This window comes from Danio aesculapii, chromosome 12 (assembly GCF_903798145.1).
Source record: "Danio aesculapii chromosome 12, fDanAes4.1, whole genome shotgun sequence".
Classification (NCBI taxonomy): Eukaryota; Metazoa; Chordata; class Actinopteri; order Cypriniformes; family Danionidae; genus Danio; species Danio aesculapii.
The window spans coordinates 27,240,176-27,263,065 of NC_079446.1; the positions used below are offsets into that span (position 1 = coordinate 27,240,176).

Consider the following 22,890-nt stretch of genomic DNA (forward strand, 5'->3'; position numbering starts at 1 on the left):
ATATGAAACTGATATAAACATCAAAAGCTTGCAGTGTGTCACAAATTTTTTGGACATCACCTCATACTTATATTTCTAATCCGATCTTGACCAATTAAATGCTCTTTAGTATCTGACATGCCCCGCCCCCTTCAAGACACTTTTCATTTGCTCTTCATTTGATGCGAAAGACTGAACATTATTGGCTGTTTTTTTAAAGGGGAGGAGCTACTCTGTCCCACCCTCTTCATTTTTTAAGTTGAGATTACGTTGATGTTGTAAACATTGAATAAAAAAAATGCACATTTCAAAGCACTTCATGGGACCTTTAAAGCAATTCTTGATTATGCATCCATCAGATGACAGCAAGTAGGCGTTCTAACACATTAAGAGCAGTTTTATAAGTATGACAGGCTCTGTGTTCAAAAGTTTCTTACTGATTTCATCAGGACTGAAAGGAATAAATCAGTTTTTCCCGTTCCAGCTGAGAGAGCAGGTTAAACTCAGGGGGCAAAACGACAAAACCCTCACGGCCCACACTAACCTGCACACGCTAAATCTGTTCTACTGCAGAGCCCATCAGATGAGCTCGTGTCCTAATTCCTGTATTCAGGAAGAGGCTAAGAGCGGGAGTGCTGATCTGGCAGCGGGTCCGCCGTGTCCCCGATGAGCTCGAAAAATAAAACAGGCCTCCTATTTTGAGAGTCTGTATGAATGCAGCTCGATATCTCTCTCTCCGACACCTCCATCCACCTCCACATATGCACCGCGGGGCCCGTGTTCTCGCTCTCTCTCTGCATAATAAGATTAAGCAGTGGTTTCCTGACATTGTGGGTCTGGTGCCTCTCCCAGCTCCTCTTCTCCCCACGCCAAGCTGAAGGCGAGTGGGTGTTGAATCGGGCCCGAGTGGGGTCTGCGTGGGCCGCTCGGGGATGGCAGGAAATTGTTTGAAAAGGAATTATAAAACCCTTGCAGTTTCCCTGCCAACTCTCTGCCACCCTCCATCCTTCGAGACAACAAAAAGAGGCAGAGAGCAGGAAGTTATGTGAGGGGCCTTTCCCCGTGGAGAGAGACTCACAGAGGGAATCTATTACTGGGATCGTGAACTTTGGCATCGGCAGGTGATGTTGAGGGAGATGTTTTTACCGAGCGCCTTTGGAAAGTCAGTGAATAATGTGCTTCTGGGTGACTTTGAGTCTCTTTTGTGCTGAGATGCTCTTTACTGATTGGCTTCTCCTCTCGCTTTTCTTTTTACAGATTGACCTGGAGCCTGAGGGCAAGGTGTACGTCATCATCGATCTGTCAGGATCCTCCAGCGAAGGTGAGAGTCTTGAGGCCGCAGCAGATTAACACATGAAACAAACTGTTGCAAAGACCGTGGATGTGTTGTCACGGGTTTAAGGAAATTACTGACAAAAAAGTTAAGCAGTTTAAAGATTTTTTGAGTCATTTTATATACAAGGGCACATTACATTGATCAAAAATAGAGGTTAAGATGAATCATGTTACATAAGATTTCTATTTCAAATGAAATACTTTCCATTGAACTAAATAATCATCAAAGAATCATTGATTAAGCACATAAATAAACAAAATATAAAATAGTTGTTTTCACAATAATATTAATATTATTAATATGAAAACAACTATTTTATATATTTATATATAGTTTGTTTTATATTTGTTATAATAATAACAATAATAATAATAATAATAATAATAATAATATATTAATCAAAGTAATAATAATAATTCCTAATCATTATTTCATCTTATTATCAACAATCTGTAGGGTCATGTAAAGCCATTTATAATTAGATTTTTTTTTTTTCAAAATAAAAACTTTTCATTTAAAATGCTTTGCAATTTTATATAATTTATTCCCAACTTAATCAGAGTAAAAGAAAACTTTCCTCAAAAGACAAAAACTAGAACAAAAACTAAAAGATCAAAAGACAAAAACTAGTTACAGCACTAAAATGTCCTAAAAAATGAATGTGTGGTTTTGTGCATTCACTGACAACTGAATAGTAATGATCGAAGAACTGATTTGTCAGTCTTGACTGTGGGCGTTTGATAGATTCATGAAATCCTCTTGGTTTTGTGATGCATCATTAGTGCATCAAGAGAAAGGCCTTGTGAGTGAGAGGAAGTGTGTGTGGAAAGCTGCGGTGTCCATTAGGGAAATCCCACTCTTTAACGCTTGTGTGTGTGTGTGTGTGTGTGTGTGTGTGTGTGTGTGTGTGTGTGTGTGTGTGTGTGTGTGTGTGTGTGTGTGTAAGCATATGTTTTAAGAGCGCACTCAGAGACCTGAGGCTGGTGCTGGGGGAGACCTCACTTCAGCCGTGGTAAACTAATGGTGCAGACTCAGTGCTGTTCTGTGATTCAGTTTAATTCCCCATTCAGTTTATAACCGACTGGATGCATTAGTGGAGATGATCATGACAGATAATCTTCACTGAATAACAATTCAATCAAATTCAGACAATAGAGTGAACTCTGTGTTTTAAAGGGAAAGATCATCCAAAAAGGAAAGAAAAGTCTCCCATCATTTTATCTCATGGAAAATCAAATGACTTTTTATCTATTGAGCAACTGCAGCTGTCAAATCTCAATCGCCATCCAAAACTGTCTATTCAAATATTGAAATATCATTTGAATTGTTTGTGAATAAGTCACCTAAATATATATATCTAAGCCATTTGATATGTATCTGACTTTTTTCTTTATAGTATATTACTTTTTTGCTGAAACCATGGTCATTGGTCCATGGATTTATAAAATGTAGGTCAATGGATTCCCATACTTTGAGAGTCCCAAATAAATAGATAGATAGATAGATAGATAGATAGATAGATAAATAGATAGATAGATAGATAGATAGATGGATGGATGGATGGATGGATGGATGGATGGATGGATGGATGGATGGACGGACGGACGGACGGACGGACGGACGGACGGACGGACGGACGGACGGACGGACGGACGGACGGACGGACGGACGGATGGACGGATAGACAGACAGACAGATAAACAGATAGATAGATAGACAGACAGATGGATAGATAGATAGACAGACAGACAGACAGACAGACAGACAGACAGACAGACAGACAGACAGACAGACAGACAGACAGACAGAGAGATAGACAGACGGACGGACGGACGGACGGACGGACGGACGGATGGATGGATGGATAACTGAGGCTTTTGGCAATAAGTTCACAGCAAAATGCTTTTCTTGCTTAGTTATTGCGTCTTGTTTCTAGTACAAAAACTATAAATGGACTTGATTTAACTATTGAATCAAGAAGTATTTTCTAGACTAGCAAAAAAAATACTGTTTTAAGAAATAATATGGCAAAATGAAACCGTTTTTTTCCTTAAAACAAGCAAAATAATCTGCCAATGGATTAAGTAAAATAATCTGACACAAGATTAACAAGTAAAATTTGACACAAGATTAATTTGCTTTTAAATTTGCAGGTTTTTTTTTTTTTTTTTTTGCTTGTTTTAAGGGAAAACTCACTTAATTTTGACATTATTTCTTAAAAACAACAATATGCTTTGCTTGTCTAGAAAATGCTTTTTGAATTTTGAGAAATTTGGACTAGGAACAATACAAAACTATGTAAGTAAAGCATTTTTAGCAGTGTTGATGTTTCATGAAGCAAAATTAATGACTCCCTTATTCTGTAGGAAATGCTTCCACACTAGCTTAGTTTTAAAAAAATGCTAAAATATCATTTCTAAGATTGCATTTTTAGATTCTTGATTATTCTAATGTGTTTATATTTTAGAAATGTATTTATACTTAATTTTTTATACTTGTATTTTATTGCATGTTTGATTTCTCTGTTGTTGTAGCGCTTTGGGTTTTAGAAAAGCGCATTATAAATAAAATGTTCAAAAATAGGCTTGTGCATGAAACTATACACCATTTCCAAAAGTATCACCATTAATCCACAGCATCGATCTATCTCCCATGCTACATTATGCAAGTTAAAGGCTAACAGATTATCATTTACCAACATTATTCAAAATACCTCTTTTGTGTTGAAATGTTTGAGCAAAATGGAGGGACAGTAAATGATGACTAAACTAAGCTAAATTGAACTGAACTTAAACATTGGAAAATTAACTACACTGTTTTAATTTACTATGATTTTTTTATGTGAAGCTGCTTTGACACAATCTACATTGTAAAAGCGCTATACAAATAAAGGTGAATTGAATTGAATGATAGAATTAAATATTAATATGGGTGAACAATTTTTGCTTTGACGTCGAAAATTTAGAAAAAGTGACTTTTATCAAAGTCCCTTTAAGGCAAGTCATTTCACTCATCAGCCATTTTCAAAACGCCTCTCAGGCAGTATGCTCGGTCATTCTGTCTGAAGGGGAAACATCAAATTCTCCAAGAATTTGCCAAACTTATGATTACATTACATAGTTGATGTTCAATTTTATTGGTGATCCCAAATGTCTCATAAGTTTCATTTCTAAACGTTTAAATCAAACAAAATCAGCACATTTTCAGGTTGCCCAAGCTAATGCGCACTTGAAAAGAACGAGATTACGACACCAACCTCATTTATTGCTGTTTTACACATGACCATACTCTGATAAAGATTCATCTGATCGCACTGCTTGATTTTAATGGCGAATCTTCTCTAGAAATGACAGCAACCCTTTGTTTACAACTTTGTGGCCGTTTGAATAGTTGCTGTCATGTGATGTGTGTTTGACGGGATGGACTGTACCTCACATTCATTTCATACAGATTACAAAACCAAAAAACTTTAGTTTTTAAGTATAATTGGTTCATTTTAAAGTACAGATTTCAAGCTTTATCTGGATACATTTCTTATACCTGTGAATCAAGTATTCGCTGAGATTCCAGTGCGTTTGTTGACCACAAAAACTGTCGTAAAAGCACACATCTGGTCTGAGCTTCTTCCCCTGAGAAATATCAGTCTTTATCGATCTATGATTGGCTCCTGTACTTGTAGGCGGTACTTCGTTCACCATATTGACCGTTACAGATTTCCCCTTTCCAACCATACGAGTGACACATCGTGTGTATTCTATAGTCTTCGCTTTTATTGACATTTTATATGTTGTAAGTCAGCGATGTCAAATATAGTTCCTGGAGTGCCGCAGCCCTGCATAGTTTAGTTGCAACCCTGCTTCAACACACTAAAGTTGCGGTCACACTGGACTTTTCTCCCCATTGACTTCCATTCATACGCACGCATTCGCAGTTCACTACGTTGGAAAGTTCAAGCTTGGTGAACTCTGACCTGTGAAATCGCATCACTTGATTGCGTGAGACCATCGAAGGATCAAAACATGACCTCTCTGGACAGAGATTTAAAATATGGACCAATCGCTTGCTTTTTTAAATGTCTAATCATCTTGTTAAATCCCTTCCATTTTCGCAGCGCCATACTACAGAATTTCGCAAGCTCAAACTCTAGTGTGACCACAGCTTTACCTGTAGGTTTCAAACCAGACTGAAGGACACCATTAGTTTGATCAGGTGTCTTTAGTTAGGGTTGGAACTAAACTTTGCAGAGCTGTGGTCCTCCAAGAACTGTTTGACACCTGTGTTGTAAGTGATATATTTTCTATGTTGTTTTTTTAAACCGTTGTGATAAATTTCCAATACTTATTTAATTCTCTATACATTATTTCGTTTTGAATATATTGTTTCAAACTACTAAAATCAATAAAAGTCAACTTGTTAAACCGCAGTTGAGTTTTCAACATCAAATGTTGACAGAGCAGAAATCAAGGTCCCAAAATGCAATTCATAACCAGAAATAAACAAGAAAAAAACTGTAAATCACAAATTTTACAGTGCATCTCTTTAACTAAAGCATAAATTCTTGAACAGTATTTTACAAATGATTGGTGTTTGAACACATCGGGCTAATTCATCAATGAGCTGTGATAATAGGTCTGTGAATGTGTGCAGATGTAAGGGCCAACAAACAACTACACAGCGCCCACACAAAGACACAGTTGCAACAGACAATAAAACACACATACGAGCTCTGTGTCTAAATAATAGTTGTGTTGTCTGGATGTTGCGTTAATCACAGGCCTCTTTTCAGAGGTGTCAGTAAACTGAGGATGAGCTTGGCTGGAGATCACTTAATTCTAGCATCTCCGTGCAAACAGTCAGTTAGTGCTAATGTGTGACTTTGCTCTGGGCATAAATGAGAGCTCAGCATCCCTCTGGTTTATAGCCTGAGTAAAACCTTGTTCTGTATGATTGTATGTACACACATCTATTGATCTCTGGTTGGTCTTTCATATTGATCCAAAGCACTCTGCTTGTTCTGACCAGCCTGTGTGGGCTGATTTGACACGGGTATGAGAATCCTAACAGCAACCGAAAAAGATCATGCTAGTGCTGCTCTATGTCGGTTTGTGCTGCTGTATGTTGGAGGCTGTATCCACTTGCGCAAGTGATCAGCCAAGGTTCATTACCATCTTCTTACATTTATTTATCCATAACAGGCCAAAATGCTAAATTAGCTTCAAGCGAATTTTGCCAAATGATGTTGTTTGGAAAGGCAAACAAATCCTTTCGTAAGTCAAGATTCATTACCCTTTTTAATATCATTGATTTTCATTACTAGACATGCCCCTTACTGCTGATTGTCTACAGGTGTGCTTTGAAACATGGTCAGTGCACCTTTAAAGTACACATGAAGTCAAACCTAACCATATTGATTTTGTTAGCTTATATTGCCAGTTTTGTGCTGAACAATTCATCTCTGCATGTCATTACGATCCAAAATTGTCCTTGGAATCTAAAATTGAAATCTGAAAATACACTTCCTGTTTGTTTTCAGTTAAATTCTGAGATTATAGGTGCATCCCAAATCACATACTTATGAACTATTCTACACCATTTTGTAGTGTAAGTAGTGCATTCACACTGAAATATTAGTTTTATGCTTAAAAGAATAAGTGCACTTTAAATACCCGGATGATGCGCTTATTCAACCGTTAAAATAAAGTGTGAAATGTGGGTCACTTCATGCACTCAGCTTTGCTCACGTAGGGGAAGGGGCGGAAGGGACGTTGAATTACTTTATTTATTTTGCATTGTGAAAGCAAAATTCTCCTACAAGAGTGATTATGTCGCCTCCAGATGGTGAATGCAGTTATACCTATGGCAGGAAATATTCTGTATATTGGTTATTTAGCTAATTTGGCAACCGTCAAATGTCATCTGGAAAATGGTTAGAATTTCCACTTAGTGAAAAAAATGTGTGTTCCATTTGGGGTGACACTACATGCATATACTTTGCTGTTATTGAGTGTGTAAGTGCAGAAGTACATATAGCGTATAGTGTGCCGTTTGGAACGCAGCTTATGTCTGTCTGATGTATTGGGTGTGGCTAACATACATAACCACGCCCCTCTAGCTATCAGTTTGCTGTAATAAATCTCCCAAAACCCAATTCCCGATCTTTCTGAATGAATTGCCTACTACAGATCAGGTCGCAGTAGAAAAAAACAAGCAACCCCCACTGCTTTTTTATTTTCGTTGTTATGCAGTCACAGCGTCCGGTTCATGTGGACTTTAATGAATCTGAATCACTAAACCCAAACAGAACACAAATTCTCACATTTCATAACCTTTAATCTTTGTTTGGTGCTCAACACACCACCAACAGCAGGTGAGAGCCGTTTTTAGTTCCTAGAGGTAGGAGACTATTGTCCCGTTTCCACAAACAGACACAATCAATGAGTCTCAAACACAAAAACACACATAGGCAAGAGACTCTCTTTAGCTATGAAGGCCAGTCGAGCTATTTTCAGTGGCACCTCAAGCTACACAGACCAGAATAGCTCAAGCACTGCAGCGTCCTTTCTTTCTGTAAAATTGCCCACCTGCCTGACCCCGTGTCCCACCAGACTCTTTTGTGAGTTAAAGCCAATTCAGAGCACAAATTTTCAGACAGATGATATCAGAGGCTTCTGAGCAGGTCGCAGATGTTTCGTTCTGATAAATGAAAGGTATTTCTGTCGGATCCACTGACTGAGTGCATTTATATATGCATAAATCTTGCGATATTGAAAAGAAAATGGGAGCAATAAAGTGTCTCGACTCCCACCTGTTTTGCGTAAGTTTGTCCCTCTTGCTGTTATCAGCTCAGCCTTTCTGATGAGAGGTGACAGACGCTGCGCTTCTATCTTTACCCTCCTCTATTTATAGTGATCCTCTCATCAGCCAAATGTATTCCTCCTTCCTTAGGCTTCTGAATCATCCTGCCGTTCAATACTTTTACCATATTAAAGGATAACCGGTACATGTTGAAAAAGGGAATAGGTAGGAAAGTGTGTATGCTAACGTTTTGGTTGGATGCGGCGTGTCAGTTGTTTAGGATTTACTGTCTGAAAATAGCAAGTGGGATTGATCCTTGGATTAACACACACACATGCATGCGCACACATGTTTTATAGATGAGCCAAAACAATGGTGGCATGTGATCAAGTTAAGTTCATATAGAGAATATACAAGGGTTAAAGATTAGAGATTGTGGTGTGTGCATCAAATTAAATTTACAAACGTGTTTTTATATATACAAAGGAAACATATTAAATTTAATTGTATGTTTTAATGTTTGAAGTACCATTTGGCAAAATATGGGTGAAGTGATTCATCAATGTTGTCAGCGTGACACAATGTGACACATCTGTTTATGTAAAAACAAAACTGTTTATGTAAAAACAAAACAACGTCTTATTTCTGACCTGTTATTATTCAAATATTCCAAATAAGAATAAGTGGTCACGTTAATTGTAGTATATTTCAATCTTTTTTTCACTTCTATACAAAAAAAATTGCACTGATCAGTGGGAAAAATAGTCGTTTGACAAAGATTTAGAGTAAAATTGAAAATATTTTGTTTAAAATGTACACTACCTGTCAGAAAGTCGCCTATCCACGTTTTGGGAATAACAAATAATAAATAATGACTTCTAGTTGATGATTTGGTATCAAAAGTCTTGTCACTAAACAGAAATAATGTACAGTATAGAATATAAAGTCATGGTGCAGTGGAAAAAGAATTAATATTGTGTAGGACTCCCATGAGCTTGGAGGACTGGATCCATACATCTCTGCAATGACTTAAATAACTTATTAATAAAGTAATCTGGAACAGCAAAGAAAGCGTTCTTGCAGGACTCCCAGAGTTCTTTGTATTTTTCTTCAATCCCTCCTTCATCTTACCCCAGACATGCTCAATAATGTTCATGTCTGGTTATTGGGTTGGTCAATCCTGGAGCACCTTGACTTTCTTTGCTTTTAGGAACGCTATCCTGCTGAAGAATTTGCCCTCTGCTGTGGCTTGTAATGTAACGGGCAGTACAAATTATACCTCAGGCTGTTGATGTTGCCATCCACTCTGCAGATCTCTTGCACGCCCCATACTGAATGTAACCACAAACCTTGATTTTTTTTCCTTCACCAAACTTGACTGATTTCTGTGAGAATCTTGGGTCCATGAGGGTTCCAATAGATCTTCTGCAGAATTTGTGATGATTGGGATGCCGTTGAACAGATGATTCATTGGAAAAATCTACCTTCTGCCACTTTTCCAAATGATCAACCAGAAGTCAAGTTATTACTTTTTGCTCTTACAACTGGGATCGACAACAAGACTTTTGTCAGGTAGAGTAGTAATAGTAATAGTATTACTGGTAGATATTCATTAGATGCTCATTCATATTTATTAGATTTTTGGTACTTTTTCATAATGTACTTGTAGTTATTATTAGGTACTAAAACATGTTTATTAGACAATGTTATATTTTGTAATTATTACAACTAATAATTCCTATGTTACTAATCATATGCTGTACTCAGGGATTGACATTAACTTTTTTGATCGCCAGATACTGTGGCTTGTAGTTTTCCACTGTTACTAGCCACTTATCATTTTCACTATCCACAATTGAGTTGTTGGGAAATATATTTTATATGGAAAGAAATTTACTTTGTCATGCTAAAATTACTTGATTTCAGTTTTGTGTTATTTCCACTTGCCTGCGTGTCTTTAACTTGTATTACCACTAATAATAATGTTACTAACATGATAAGACTTGTTAAAATCTCAAGACTGAGAATAGACTATACAAAGCACTTTTGATCAGGCATTCAACGCAGACGATTCATTGGGGGGACTCGATTTCTCACCAAACTGGCACGGGAGATTTTAAACACTCGCGTGCAAGCCCTCATCAAGCCCACATTGTGAGTGAGGAGAGCCTGTCTCTCACTCATTCAATGTTCACCTGCTTTCTTTTTCGTGCTGCTTCCTGATTCTAAGATCACATTTGCACGCATATTGACAAACAGTCTTAAACTAAAATGTACATTTTTAATGACTAGCCAGCACTGGCAAACCCGCCACAGCCGAAATCTACACGCATTTGGCGGGTTGGCGGGTGTTAATGTCAAGCTCTGGCTGTACTTAAAATTGTAAAAAAAAATGAAACTAAATAAGTAAAAATTAAATACTTGTAACAATTTGAAAAATTACTAGTGGAGATTGGATAAAAATACTTAATAATATTATATAAATAATATTGGATAATAATACTTAAGTATGCTTAAAATCAAGTGCTAATATGTAATGATTAAGTGCTGGTATCAGTTTAATTGGTAAGAGTCTCTATTTAAAACTACAAGTATGTAATATGACAAAAATCTGATGAATGAGTTCTATCTTTATTTCTTTATGGGGGAGAGTTATTACCTTAGTACATATCAATCAATATATATAATATAGTTTGATAACTATTTATTTATTAATTTATTTAATCCAAGCTGCATATGTTTTTTGTATCACTGTTTTTTCTTTCTTTTTTTCTGAAACTCTCAGATCAATTGAACACTGAACACATAGAACACACACATACAAATACCAAAAAGCCTGATTGTTGCTACAGCTGTCCTATTATAAACCCTTTAACCCCATTTCTGTCCATCTTCGTTCCGATTGGCTCTCTTCATCAACTTCCTGTTGGTCTTACTCTTGAACTTTCTCCCGTGGTTCATGCGTCCACCGTTCACAGAATGTCAGCCTTTGCCTACTTATTATGCAAATGTATGCAGGGCTGCGAGAAGAGGTGGTATTGGCTATTTTTAGATTTTGATATTTCTCTCTCTCTCTCTTTCTCTCTCTCTCTCTTCCTTAATGAGTTTCAGTATCTGAGGCAGCAATGTGCTAAATATTGATTAATTTTCTAGTCGTCTCTTTCTCTCTGTCTTCAAATCCAGATGGGTGTTTGTGTATATGGAGTGGATGGGATCTTGCGTGTGTTTGTTCAGCGGGGTGTCCTGGGCGGCTGAAATGGGTTAGATTGCAGGGGTTGCCATCGAAACGAGCCTGTGTGCTCACACGTCTGGATGGATGGAGTGGAGGAGAGAGAAAGAGAGAGATGGAGAAACGGGTGAAAGAGAGGGCAAGGTCAAAACCTGAACAGTGACGTCGCTGTTGTGAAGAGTGCTGGGATTAGTCGGCGTAACCTTGCACAGATGTTTGTCATTTAAATCCAGCTCGGTTTACATGGCGTCATGAAAACAATCTGATACTTAAAGGGGACCTCTTATGCTAAAATCACTTTTATAAGGAGTTTAAACTACAGTTTTGTGGCAGCAGTCTGTGAATATAACCAGCTTCTAGTGGTAAAGATGAAGTAATTTTATTTTTTATAGTCACTCAATCTGTAGAAACACGTTGATTGTACATGTCATCAGAAGGGGAAAGTCCTGCCCACTAGTGATATATCTCCCTCATTAGCATAGGACGTTAGTCTTGTTTTTGAATATGCCACTATGCTGACAGATAAGAATTTGTAGTCCCGCCCCCTTTTTTTGAAAGGAGGGCTGGGAGCACAATCTCATTCGGATTTAAAGGGCAGATCTCATTTCAAATTTAAACCCTATTATGGGTTTTAGAAAATAGCAAACATGTCGTGAGGTGCGGTAGGATGCCAAATTCGAAGTCCAAAAATAGAAAACTTTTACCGTACACCACACTGCTTTTAATGCCAACCGCAGACATCATTTATCTAAAATGGAGCTAAAAGAAGTGACGACCTAATTAAAAATGCTCGACTCTGCAGTTCTCATTTCAAATCAGGTAAGTTCACGCTATGCTGAATCATATACATTACTCAGCACATTCCAGCAATGATTTCAGCAAAAACAGTTAAATATTGTTAATTGAACTGCGGGCACTGAATCCTAAGAATGAAACGTGAAAGTGTAAGTTCACATACCCTGGCGTACAGGTGCAGTTCGCTGTCAGATTGCAGTTGTTTTGCTTGTTGATGATACCCAGGCCATGTACAGTTCCGTCTTCTTTCCTTGTCTTTGGCTAGACAGAACCTCAGTTTTTAGCGCTACAAAGTTTTGAATCTGGTAATCATGTAACATTGTTTCTTGCACATGACCACACAGAACAAAATTGTTGGCATCCAAAGACTTGTAGGCCTTTAACTTCTCTCTTGTAAAATCACTGGGAGTTTCATGAAAGATGTATATTTCGGGCTGGATGCTCAGGCTTTTCGTCTTATCCAATATCCATTGGGAGGGTGTTATGTCAAATGGACCTTCAGATGAACGCCGCTCACTGTGCTTATCTCTGGGTGACAAGTTGTTATAATACGCTGAAAGCATTATGTAAATGATATATATATAATATGTAATCAATATAACTTATTTCTAAGAACAAAAACAAACTCTATACCGCATCGGATGTCATTTCCTCGCTGTAAATGCTAGCACTCCCAGTTTTTTTCCGCCACCTCCCTGCACGCACATTCTGAATGTTTACAAACATGGTAATTCATCTATAAAAGAGTCGACTCATAGTGGTTTGAATGAATCACCGTGGTAACGAATCTTTAGCCGTGTCGATTCTTTAGCTGACATTGATATGAAACTCAAGCCCCGCCCATTTCTTGCGCACACAGACCCGGGGAAATTGAAACCCTTGGCCCTGCCCACAAACATTGTAGAAAGAAAAAGAGGAAGACAAACACTGTAGCAGATACCGGTTGAATCATGTCGTGTAGACGCTGTGTTCTGAAGTGTGAGGGAAAATAGTGCTTCCGCAATCTACACGCTTACAACGGGGGATTCGTCGGCTGTTTGTTAACGGAAGGAGCAGAAAAGACTATATGTATGGGACTTTGTCAGAGCTTGACAGGAACTTTACAGTACACAGTTCATAGATCAGTTTCTTCCTCTATTTCACAAGTGTAAGTGTGATTAACATGGTCGCCTCCTTGTTTTCTCTAGCTTGTAAATTATGTATTTAATTGTGTTTTGTTTCTTGTTACCGTTTGTAGTGTATCTGGTTAACTCTTTATATTGTCATATCACGTCTAAACCACATTGAAAACGCAACTTGTGCCTTTTTGTTTACGGATTTAAATGTGTTTGTGAACTCACGATCCATTGCCGTTTGTCATTGCTATGTCCACTATCAGCTGTTCCTACACACCTGCGGTGGTCAAGTTTCAAAATAATTCAACTATTGTCGCTGTGTGGATTAATACTGGATGTGTGTCACTGTTTTTACTTATGGTTAAGAATAGAGCAATATGCTGGTGTTTAACTGCATTCACTTGTAATTTACGGTTAGAGGGGTATGGTTCAGAACATTGTTGCTGAACCCATCTAAGTGACATCATCAGAGAAGGACCGCCACTCCAAACGTGGAAGTAAATGGTCCGATTTGAATTGAAGATTACCAAAACAAGCTTTTTTTGTGTGTGTGGATTAAATTACATGGATTAATTTTTCACCTGAAGAACACCAATGTGCACGAGCAAAATAAGTATATTAAATTTTGATATCATTTGGAATAAAAAATCTCAAAATTGACAGGTTCATGAAGATTTTTCTCTTACCATAAGTATGTGAATTGTTATTCAAAATATCCCTTTTCTCAGTATTGGAACGATTCACTGATTGTCTTAATGTGTTTTCCTTCATTTCATCAAAGACCCTCAGCAGAATAATCTGCACTCATGATGTAATTTAGAGAAGGAGAGAGATAGAGAGTCATGTGACAGATGGCTAGTTAGATAACATCTCAGATCAGCCACTGCAGCTCAATGTACGACTGATATCACCCGCCAAGCTTGCCAGAAACAGACATGACTGCTTGACAAAACTCTTGTGACTGATGCTTTCAGTCTTTCTCTTCATGTAGTGTATTCTAGAGAAAGTACTGTTTAAAGTTTGGATTACATTTTTTGCTTTTATGAAAGAAGACTCAGAAGCTTTGATTTGGCACCCACTGAAGAAACATTTATTGTCATTTTTCAGTTTGCAAAACATTTATGCTGCTTAAATCCTTGCAGAATAAAACTATGTGAGCAATCAGATGTTTATAAAAAGGTAAAATATGTGGAACTCATGTGAAACGCAAGTGAAAAGTAAAACGCATGGTTTTCTGAAATGTTCTGTTGGAACCCATGGATATAATACTTTCACATGGAAAGTTCCAAACATTTCATGTGTGCTTCATGTGACATTCATGTTAGGGTGTGTAATAGAAAGGTAAAGAATACTAAAGCTAGGGTTGGGTATCGTTTCGGTTATTTTGATACCAGTGCTAAATCGATACTGTTGAGCCACAAAATTATAATGGATAGCTCTAGAAAAATCTTTTATTTGACAAAAAAAAAATTTAATTAAGCAAAATAATTGAAGTGTAAAGTATACATCAGTTCTATATATTTGAACTGAATTGCACTATTATATATCTTTTGATGATACTTTAATCTGAATTTAACCCTCTACTGCACGCATTATGATAGATCTATACAAATTTTTTGACTGTTTTTCTTTTCTTAAAATGGCTTGAAGTGCTGAAAAAAATTTGTGGAATTTTTTTTTTTTTAAGGTACTTTATGATATGTTGCCCTATGGCAACAATGTCCAACAGTGGATTAAACTTAGAAATTTCAAATTTAGAACTTTTCTTATAATTAATAATTCTGTTGTTTAAAATGATTTAATTGTTGATGCAGTATTATAAGCTTTAACACAGAACTTATAAACGACACCTTATACATACTTTCCAACAACTCATATTCCAACAGTTTTCATTTATTCCATTATGTTTTGCTGAATATTATTGAAAACAAACATAAAATTTTATTGTCATGTATACAACATACAGTGAATATAAATATTTTCCCCTGTAAATATTATAACAGATAAATAACAAGTCTGGTATATCCAGATGCATCAGAATAATGTAGCTATCATTCTATATACTATACTATGTCTGTCTTATCTGCCTCAGAACTTACTTGAACTGTCTCCATCACTGCTCTTATCAAATGTCCAGTCTGCATCATTCTCATGGTCACTGAAACCCATCTCATCCTCACTTTCATCTCCAGGAAAAGCCAGTTTTGTCCTTTTCTTGTTTCACTTACCATAGAACATGGTGGCCCTCGCTAAAACACTGTTCCCTGTAATTAAATCTATTCAAAAGTAGTATTGCCATTAAAACCAGATTTTATCCATGCAAATGCCATTAACATACAACTAATCAACATCATATTACTAGCATTCATGTTGTTATTGTTACAATTTAAATGTTTACAGCTGACCTTGCTAGCTAGCTAACCCATTGCAATATTGCATGTTCCACTATTGCAGTGTTGCCATTTGGTAACACATACATTTGATCCATTTACAAAAAACTAATTTGATAAAAATTGTGATGTATATGTACGTTTCAGATTTTTTGTGGATCTGGCATAATTTCATCCTTTGTTTTTATTGACGTTTACATTTGCATTCAGCAACTACTCACAATAAACACCAGTCTGTCAGAAATCATGCTGCAGAAAAACACAGCATGTCATGTGACTTAACTAAGCACATCATTGGCTACACTAAGGCCTTCTCTTTCCAACCAAAAAAAAGTCAGTGTTGCTTTTTAAGAAACATTCATTCATTCATTTTTTTTGGGCTTAGGCCCTTTATTAATCTGGGGTTGCCACAGCGAAATGAACCGCCAACTTATACAGCATATGTTTTACGCAGCGGATTCCAGCTGCAACCCATCTCTGGGAAACATCCATACACACTCATTCTCTACGGACAATTTAGCCTACCCAAATCTCCTGTACTGCATGTCTTTGGACTGAACTTAAACACTACAAACTGAACTACACTGTTCCTATTTACTGTGACCTTTTATGTGAAGCTGCTTTGACACAATCTATATTGTATAAGCGCTATACAAATAAAGGTGAATTGAATTGAATTGAACTGTGGGGGAAACCGGAGCACCCGGAGGAAACCCATGCGAACGCGGGGAGAACATGCAAACTCCACACAGAAACGGCAACTGTCCCAGGCGAGGCTCGAATCAGCAACCTTCTTGCTGTGAGGCGACAGCACTACCCACCGCATCGCCCCATCTTAAAGAAACAGTGGCAAGGAAATTAACATACATGTCATGTTGCCATACGGTAACACTGTGTGGTAGAGGGTTAAGTTTACGTTATGCAATTAACAATACATTAGCTTACTACTAACCTGTGGAAAGGCTGTCATCAAAATCAGGGTACACCTTTTTCTAGGTTTGGGGCTTATGGTCGTTTACCTGCAACTTTTGCAAAGCATCTGCTTCATGTTGCTGTGTCAGAATCCCTGCTTGTAAAATATAGCCATATATTAAAACACTTAGTTTCAGCAAATTTGATATACGCAATCTTGCATGTTGATGAATCTGAAGAGAATCGCTCACCGGTTGTGCTTTACTGTACTCAAACACCATTGTTTCCCCATTCTCATGTAAATACGTTGAGTGGGAAATCCCAGTAAAAAAACAGGCACATGCATGCCCCAGGTGCAGGATTTGATTGGCCACAATGTTTCCTCCTGATATTACGAATATGATGTTTCCCCCCCTTATTTTTAAATTAATTTGAGCTTATATTAATATAGGACTCTTATTTTGAAAATGAAAACAGCATTATAGAGCTCTCAGGTAATGCAACAAGGCATGTAGCATCGCATTTCATCACAGCTTATCGCAGAATGCAAAACTTGTTAAACATGAATTATACATTTATTTACCCCCCCCCCGCCACCCCCCCCCCCCCCCGTTTAATTATCTTTTGCAATCTATTACAAAATGTTTGTCACGAGGCAGCATAATGTATGTCTTTGTAATGAGGCAACAAACACGTTACCTGATGAATATAATTGTTTAATGCACATTTATGCATCGACTTGACTTATGAATCACTAAAGTAGCTAAGCTAAAATCTTTTTTCAAAGTTCTAGAGACGAAACAAGTCACCTTCATCATGGATGGCCAGTTATGGCCCATTTCCACTGAATGGTATGGTAAGGTACGGTTCGGTACACTTTTATGCCTGTTTTACACAACAAAAGGGTATCAAAAGGCGGAGTTAGACACGCAGCTGAACGCTTTGGTTTACAGAGAAACGTCACTAGTGCGTGCACAAGCCAGGAGAATGAAAACAAAGCAAGTGCAATTTTTAAACACACAGCCGGGACATGACACCATGATAATATACACATATAATAACAAGCCATGGTTGACGCGAGCTCAAACCTTGTTGTCGTCTTGACGAACAGCCACAAAGTCAAAAAGAAGAGCGGAATGTGTCTGTGTCCTGTTGTTGTTTACGATGCCGTCTAAAGCGAGAGTGGTTTCGCTTTCTCCAGAGAGCTTGCGATCGCTCGCCGCTTGTCTATATTTGAAATAATGAACTTTTTGAGCTGATGATAATAATGTGCGCATGATTATTGAAATGCTTCTGACATCCGATTCTTTCACAAATGGACAAACGCGAGAGTGAAGCGCAAAAAAACGACAGATTGTATTTATATATATATATATATATATATATATATATATATATATATATATATATTTTTTTTTTAAGCAACTCAATGACAGAAAGTTGCAGCATTGGAGACACGAGACTGATAAAGGTGACCCGTACTGTACCACTCAGTGGAAATGAGACCTTAGTCCTTATGGCCATTTGCCAGCTTTTACCATAAAGACCTAGTTCAACCGGCTGTAGTTGCCAGTGACCAAATAGACTAGCACCCAGCCAGCACTAATACATTTGTACCAGCATGCTCTTATTCCACAGGGTGCTATCCGTCTATTTCTCCAGCTCCAAACAACTGCTCTAAACTTTTCCAGGACAATGAATTGAGGTTGTTTGACCCATCCACCAATCACTGATCAATCTGAAATTATGGAGCTGACCGTCATCGGGTTATGAGCAGATTTATAATCTCACTCGTTCTCTCTTTCTCTATCCATCTCTTTTTCTGATTGATGCCATTTTAATTGGTCCCATGCTGTGCTCTGGCTGGATTGGAGAGTGCTTGTGGGTGGCGTGTCTGGGGCTGAAGTGGAAATGGCGTGGGTGGAGGCTGCCCCGAGCTCCTCTTGGCTGTCTGACCGTGGGCGAATTCAGCCATTTGGCTCAAATTCTCATCAGCTCAGCCTTCCATAAGCCAATCAGGAGAATAGTGGACGAAATATACACGCACAAAAAAAAAAGAGGTGTGGAAGGATGAGTATGGTGCGGTTAGTGGAGTCGTCCCTGATCACCATGGACACAGTCTCTAGGGAACCTGTTCATGCGTTTTTCACCTGCTGAATCTGATCAGACTTGAATGAGATTGATAATGAGTGTATAGGTAGGAGTACTGTATACCTCAGTCACGCCTCAGATTGTTTTTTTTTTTTACTAAATATTGTTTGTGTTTGCGTATATTTGCAGTTTTAGAAGTTTTAGATTTTATTTTTGCATTTTTTAATTTTAATCTTTAAGTTTGTTGTTTTAATAAGTTATTTTAATTTTTAGCGTTAATTTTCATTTTTGATTCTTTAAGTCCTACCAGGACATCTCCCTGAAAGAGATGTTCAACTGATACTCATGCAGTTTGAATTTTGGAAACGTCTACTGATGACATGTTCATGTTAGATAAACATGAACGGATGCTCCTCTCATTTGACCTGTAAAATTATTTTAACAATTGAAGTTAAGAGTAACAGTTTCAGTTCATGCACACATAATTTACAGTATAATTTAAATATTTGAATTTCAGTAGAAAATTTTGAGACCATTTTAAATTCATTGATTCTCTGGATTTTCCAGGTACATATTTTAAATGAAGAATATTTTAGCTTTTTGGCTGAAAATGACAATATGTAATAAAAGTGTATTCCAAGTTTTCATGACATATACAGTACATTATGTTACTGGCAATGTGTGAAATCCTGGTACTGTATAGAATGCATACTTTTCCCAGGCATTATATGCAATTCCTAGGCATTATATAGAATGACAAGTATCGTTTAAGCAAACTATAAGAAGAACACAACAAAAACCCTTATCGATCATTACGTATTTTAAAGTGGAAGGAATACAAAATAAAGCATATGTTGTTCTTACCGGTAAAACAATGACAGCTGAGATGGAAGTATTTGTTACAATAATGTCTGTGATGTGTTAGTGGAACCTTGTATCGGCAATATACTTATCTTACAATAATGTTCAACACTCTTGTGCTTCGATTACTATCCTCAAACAACAACCCAAACACCTACACCAACATCAGTGGCGGGAAAAATGGCAAAGGTAGGCCAGTTACATACTTTGCCGCACGGCAGCATTGCATTCTATAGAATGCCTAGGCAATGTATAAAGTAGCAATCATTTCATACCTTGATGTTCGATTTTAGGCATTCAGATTTCACACATTGCCGGTAACAATTGTTTGTTTATATACAGTTCATTCCGCTGTGGGGACCCCTGATTAATAAAGGGACTAAGCCGAAAACAAAATGAATGAATATATATATGCACAATTTATAAGGAAGAATTTGTGAAATATAATAAAGCTATAGAATAAAGTGTGTGTATATATATATATATATATATATATATATATATATATATATATATATATATATATATATATATATATATATATATATATATATATATATATATATATATATATTTGTTTTATTATATATTGTTTTTTATTAGAAACTGTCATGTTGCCAGGTTTTGTAAATTTTTTCCCTCTCAAAGAAAACTGTTTTTTTTTGCTGTATAATGCTGTTGCAACTCTGATTACATGAAAACTAAATTACGTAATCAGATTCTTTAAAAAAAATGTAAATTAATTTGTTTTCTTTATACTTTAAATTTTCTGTTCTAAAAAATCCTTTATGTACAAAATAGATTGGTCATACTTCTAAAATTGGGCACAAATTAAAGATAAGCAAAATTTGGCAAAAGTAGTTGAGAAGGTCGGCGCCAATAGCCCAGTGGCCGACATATCGCATCATGGTGCTTATGGCGATCAGAGTTCAATTCCCTTCAGTTCTATGCCGATCCTTCGCCTCTCTCTTTTCTCAATGCTTTCCTGTATGTAACCTCCACTGTCCTATCCTAATGAAAGGTGAAAAACCCCTAAAAAATATTATTAAAAAATCATTTTGAAGTAGTCCGAAAACATGAGCTTAAATTAGAGATCAAGATTATGTTACGAACACTAATTTGTAATGAGTAACAGAATATAATTTGGAAGTTATGTTCCCAGCTCTGCTAATGTTTTTATTTTAGGCAATATTTGGCATTGTAGTTAGTCAGCACAATAAATAAAGATGTTGACAGTTCCATGGAGAACCCTTTAAAATTGAGCCTTTCCACATAAAGTTATTTAAAGTGGGAAAAAAATGTACTTGAACAGATAGATCACCCAAAAATGAAAACCACTTCATAATTCATTTTCCCCATGTGGCTTTAAACCTTTGAGGTCCTTCTGTTGAACACAAAAAATGTTTATTTGTAGAACTCTTTACTTAACTTATAAGAGAAAAGTTCTTATAAGAGATGTTTATTATATGTATACTTTATTTGATGTTTTTTAACATATTGATTCTCTTCCAGCCTCGTATTAATGTCAGATTAAACATGGTTGCTCTTTTGAAGAGAATGCAGAAAAACAAAAACTACTAGTATCTTGTCTTTCCTCATCTCATTGTGTTTGTGTGTATTACTCAGAGGTACACTGTGTTGTGCTGGGAGGTATAGGTGTGTTCTGGTTAAGCCCTGCTTTTTGAGCAGATGGATAATGTATTATGTAAGCACATCTATCCCACTAATGGCCCTTTTAGCTGCCACGCTGTTCTCCTGAGCAGCTGCCCACTCTAGAAGACAGGACGCTCTCTGATATCAGACAACAAACGGACACTACTTGCCCCAGGAGCAGCCTGACATGAGACAGAACGCAGATCCGCGCAGATGTGCGCGCACACGCTCAGCCGACGTCCCCCAGGAACCTCGCGACGGTAATTGTACCGAGCCCAGTCGCGCTATGGGGGCTGTGTGCCGCCCGGTGGGGAATTATAGCTGTAATCACACCTCTGCAGCAGCTCCCCTTGCAGACAGCATTAAAACAATGCAGCCCACACATACTGTACAGCACTGAAAGACAAGAAGTGTAGGAGGAGTTGGATGGCAAGTTTAATGGAACCAAACAACAGAGATAAAGTTGTAAGACTCTCTTTCTCAGTCATTGACGGACAGTAACTTGCGTATTGATCTGAATTTAATTTCACAGTTGTTTGTCTGATGAAGGAATACTGTCCCAAGCTGATCCCAAACTTCTGACCGTCTGTTTAAAAGGGTAGTTCACACAAAACTTCAAATTCTGTTATCATTTACTCTTGACTTGTTCCAAACCAGTTTGAGTTTAATCTGTTGAACACAAAAGAAAATATTATGAAGATGAATACATTATGAGTAAACTGTGTTCCTGTAACCATTGACTTTCATAGTATTTGTTTTTACTACTATGGAGGTCAATGGTTCAGGTTTTCAGCTTTATTCATACTGTGTATACAGTTGAAGTTAGAATTATTAGCCCCCCTTTGAATTTTTTTTCTTTTTTAAATATTTCCCAAATTTTGTTTAACAGAGACACAGGACATTTTCACAGTATATCTGATAATATTTTTTATTCTGGAGAAAGTCTCATTTGCTTTATTTTGGCTAGAATAAAAGCAGTTTTAATTTTTTATGAACCATTTTAAGGTCAAAATTATTAGCCCCATTAAGCTATATATTTTTTTCGATAGTCTACAGAACAAACCATCATTATACAATAACTTGCCTAATTACCCTAACCTGCCTAGTTAACCTAATTAACCTAGTTAAGCCTTTAAATGCCACTTTAAGCTGTATAGACGTGTCTTGAAAAATATCTAGTTAAATATTATTAACTGTCATCATGGCAAAGATAAAAGAAATCAGTTATTAGAAATGAGTTATTAAAACTATTATCTTTAGAAATGTGTTAAAAAAATCTCTTCGTTAAACAGATATTGGGGGAAAAAATAAACAGGGGCTAATAATTCAGGGGGGGGGGGGTAATAATTCTGACTTCAGCTGTATATATATTTTTATGTTTAAATTAATGAAGAAACTCTTAAAGGTTTGGAACCACTTGATGGTGAGCAGTGTTGAGCTAGTTACTGAAAAATAGTAACTAGTTACTTCATTCAAAAAGTAACTCAATTACTTTATCGATTACTTAGGTCACACTATAATTTGATGGTCCGTTTGTTGAATTTACAAACAGCAATGCATTACTGTTTAAAGTCATTTTTGAGTTACTTTTTCAAAGAATATTTTTAATGCTCCTATTAATGCCCTTATAACGTCACTTCAGCTGCATTGAGAATACACTGTTGATCAACTTCACAGTTTTAATTGATTTGCATTCTCATAATTAAAACACAAGTCAGACCAGCAGCACAAAAA

The 22,890-nt window shown here is 36.9% G+C and overlaps 1 protein-coding gene across 5 annotated transcripts in view; it reads left to right on the top strand.

The window, feature by feature from the left end:
* The window catches only part of prkcea (protein kinase C, epsilon a), a 148,642-nt gene that overhangs the window by 42,021 nt on the left and 83,731 nt on the right, over positions 1–22,890 (top strand). For all 5 annotated transcript variants that reach the window (XM_056469771.1, XM_056469770.1, XM_056469769.1 and 2 more), the window contains exon 2: positions 1,237–1,300. In XM_056469771.1, the coding sequence (XP_056325746.1) occupies positions 1,237–1,300 (64 nt within the window). The remainder of the gene's footprint in view (positions 1–1,236; positions 1,301–22,890) is intronic.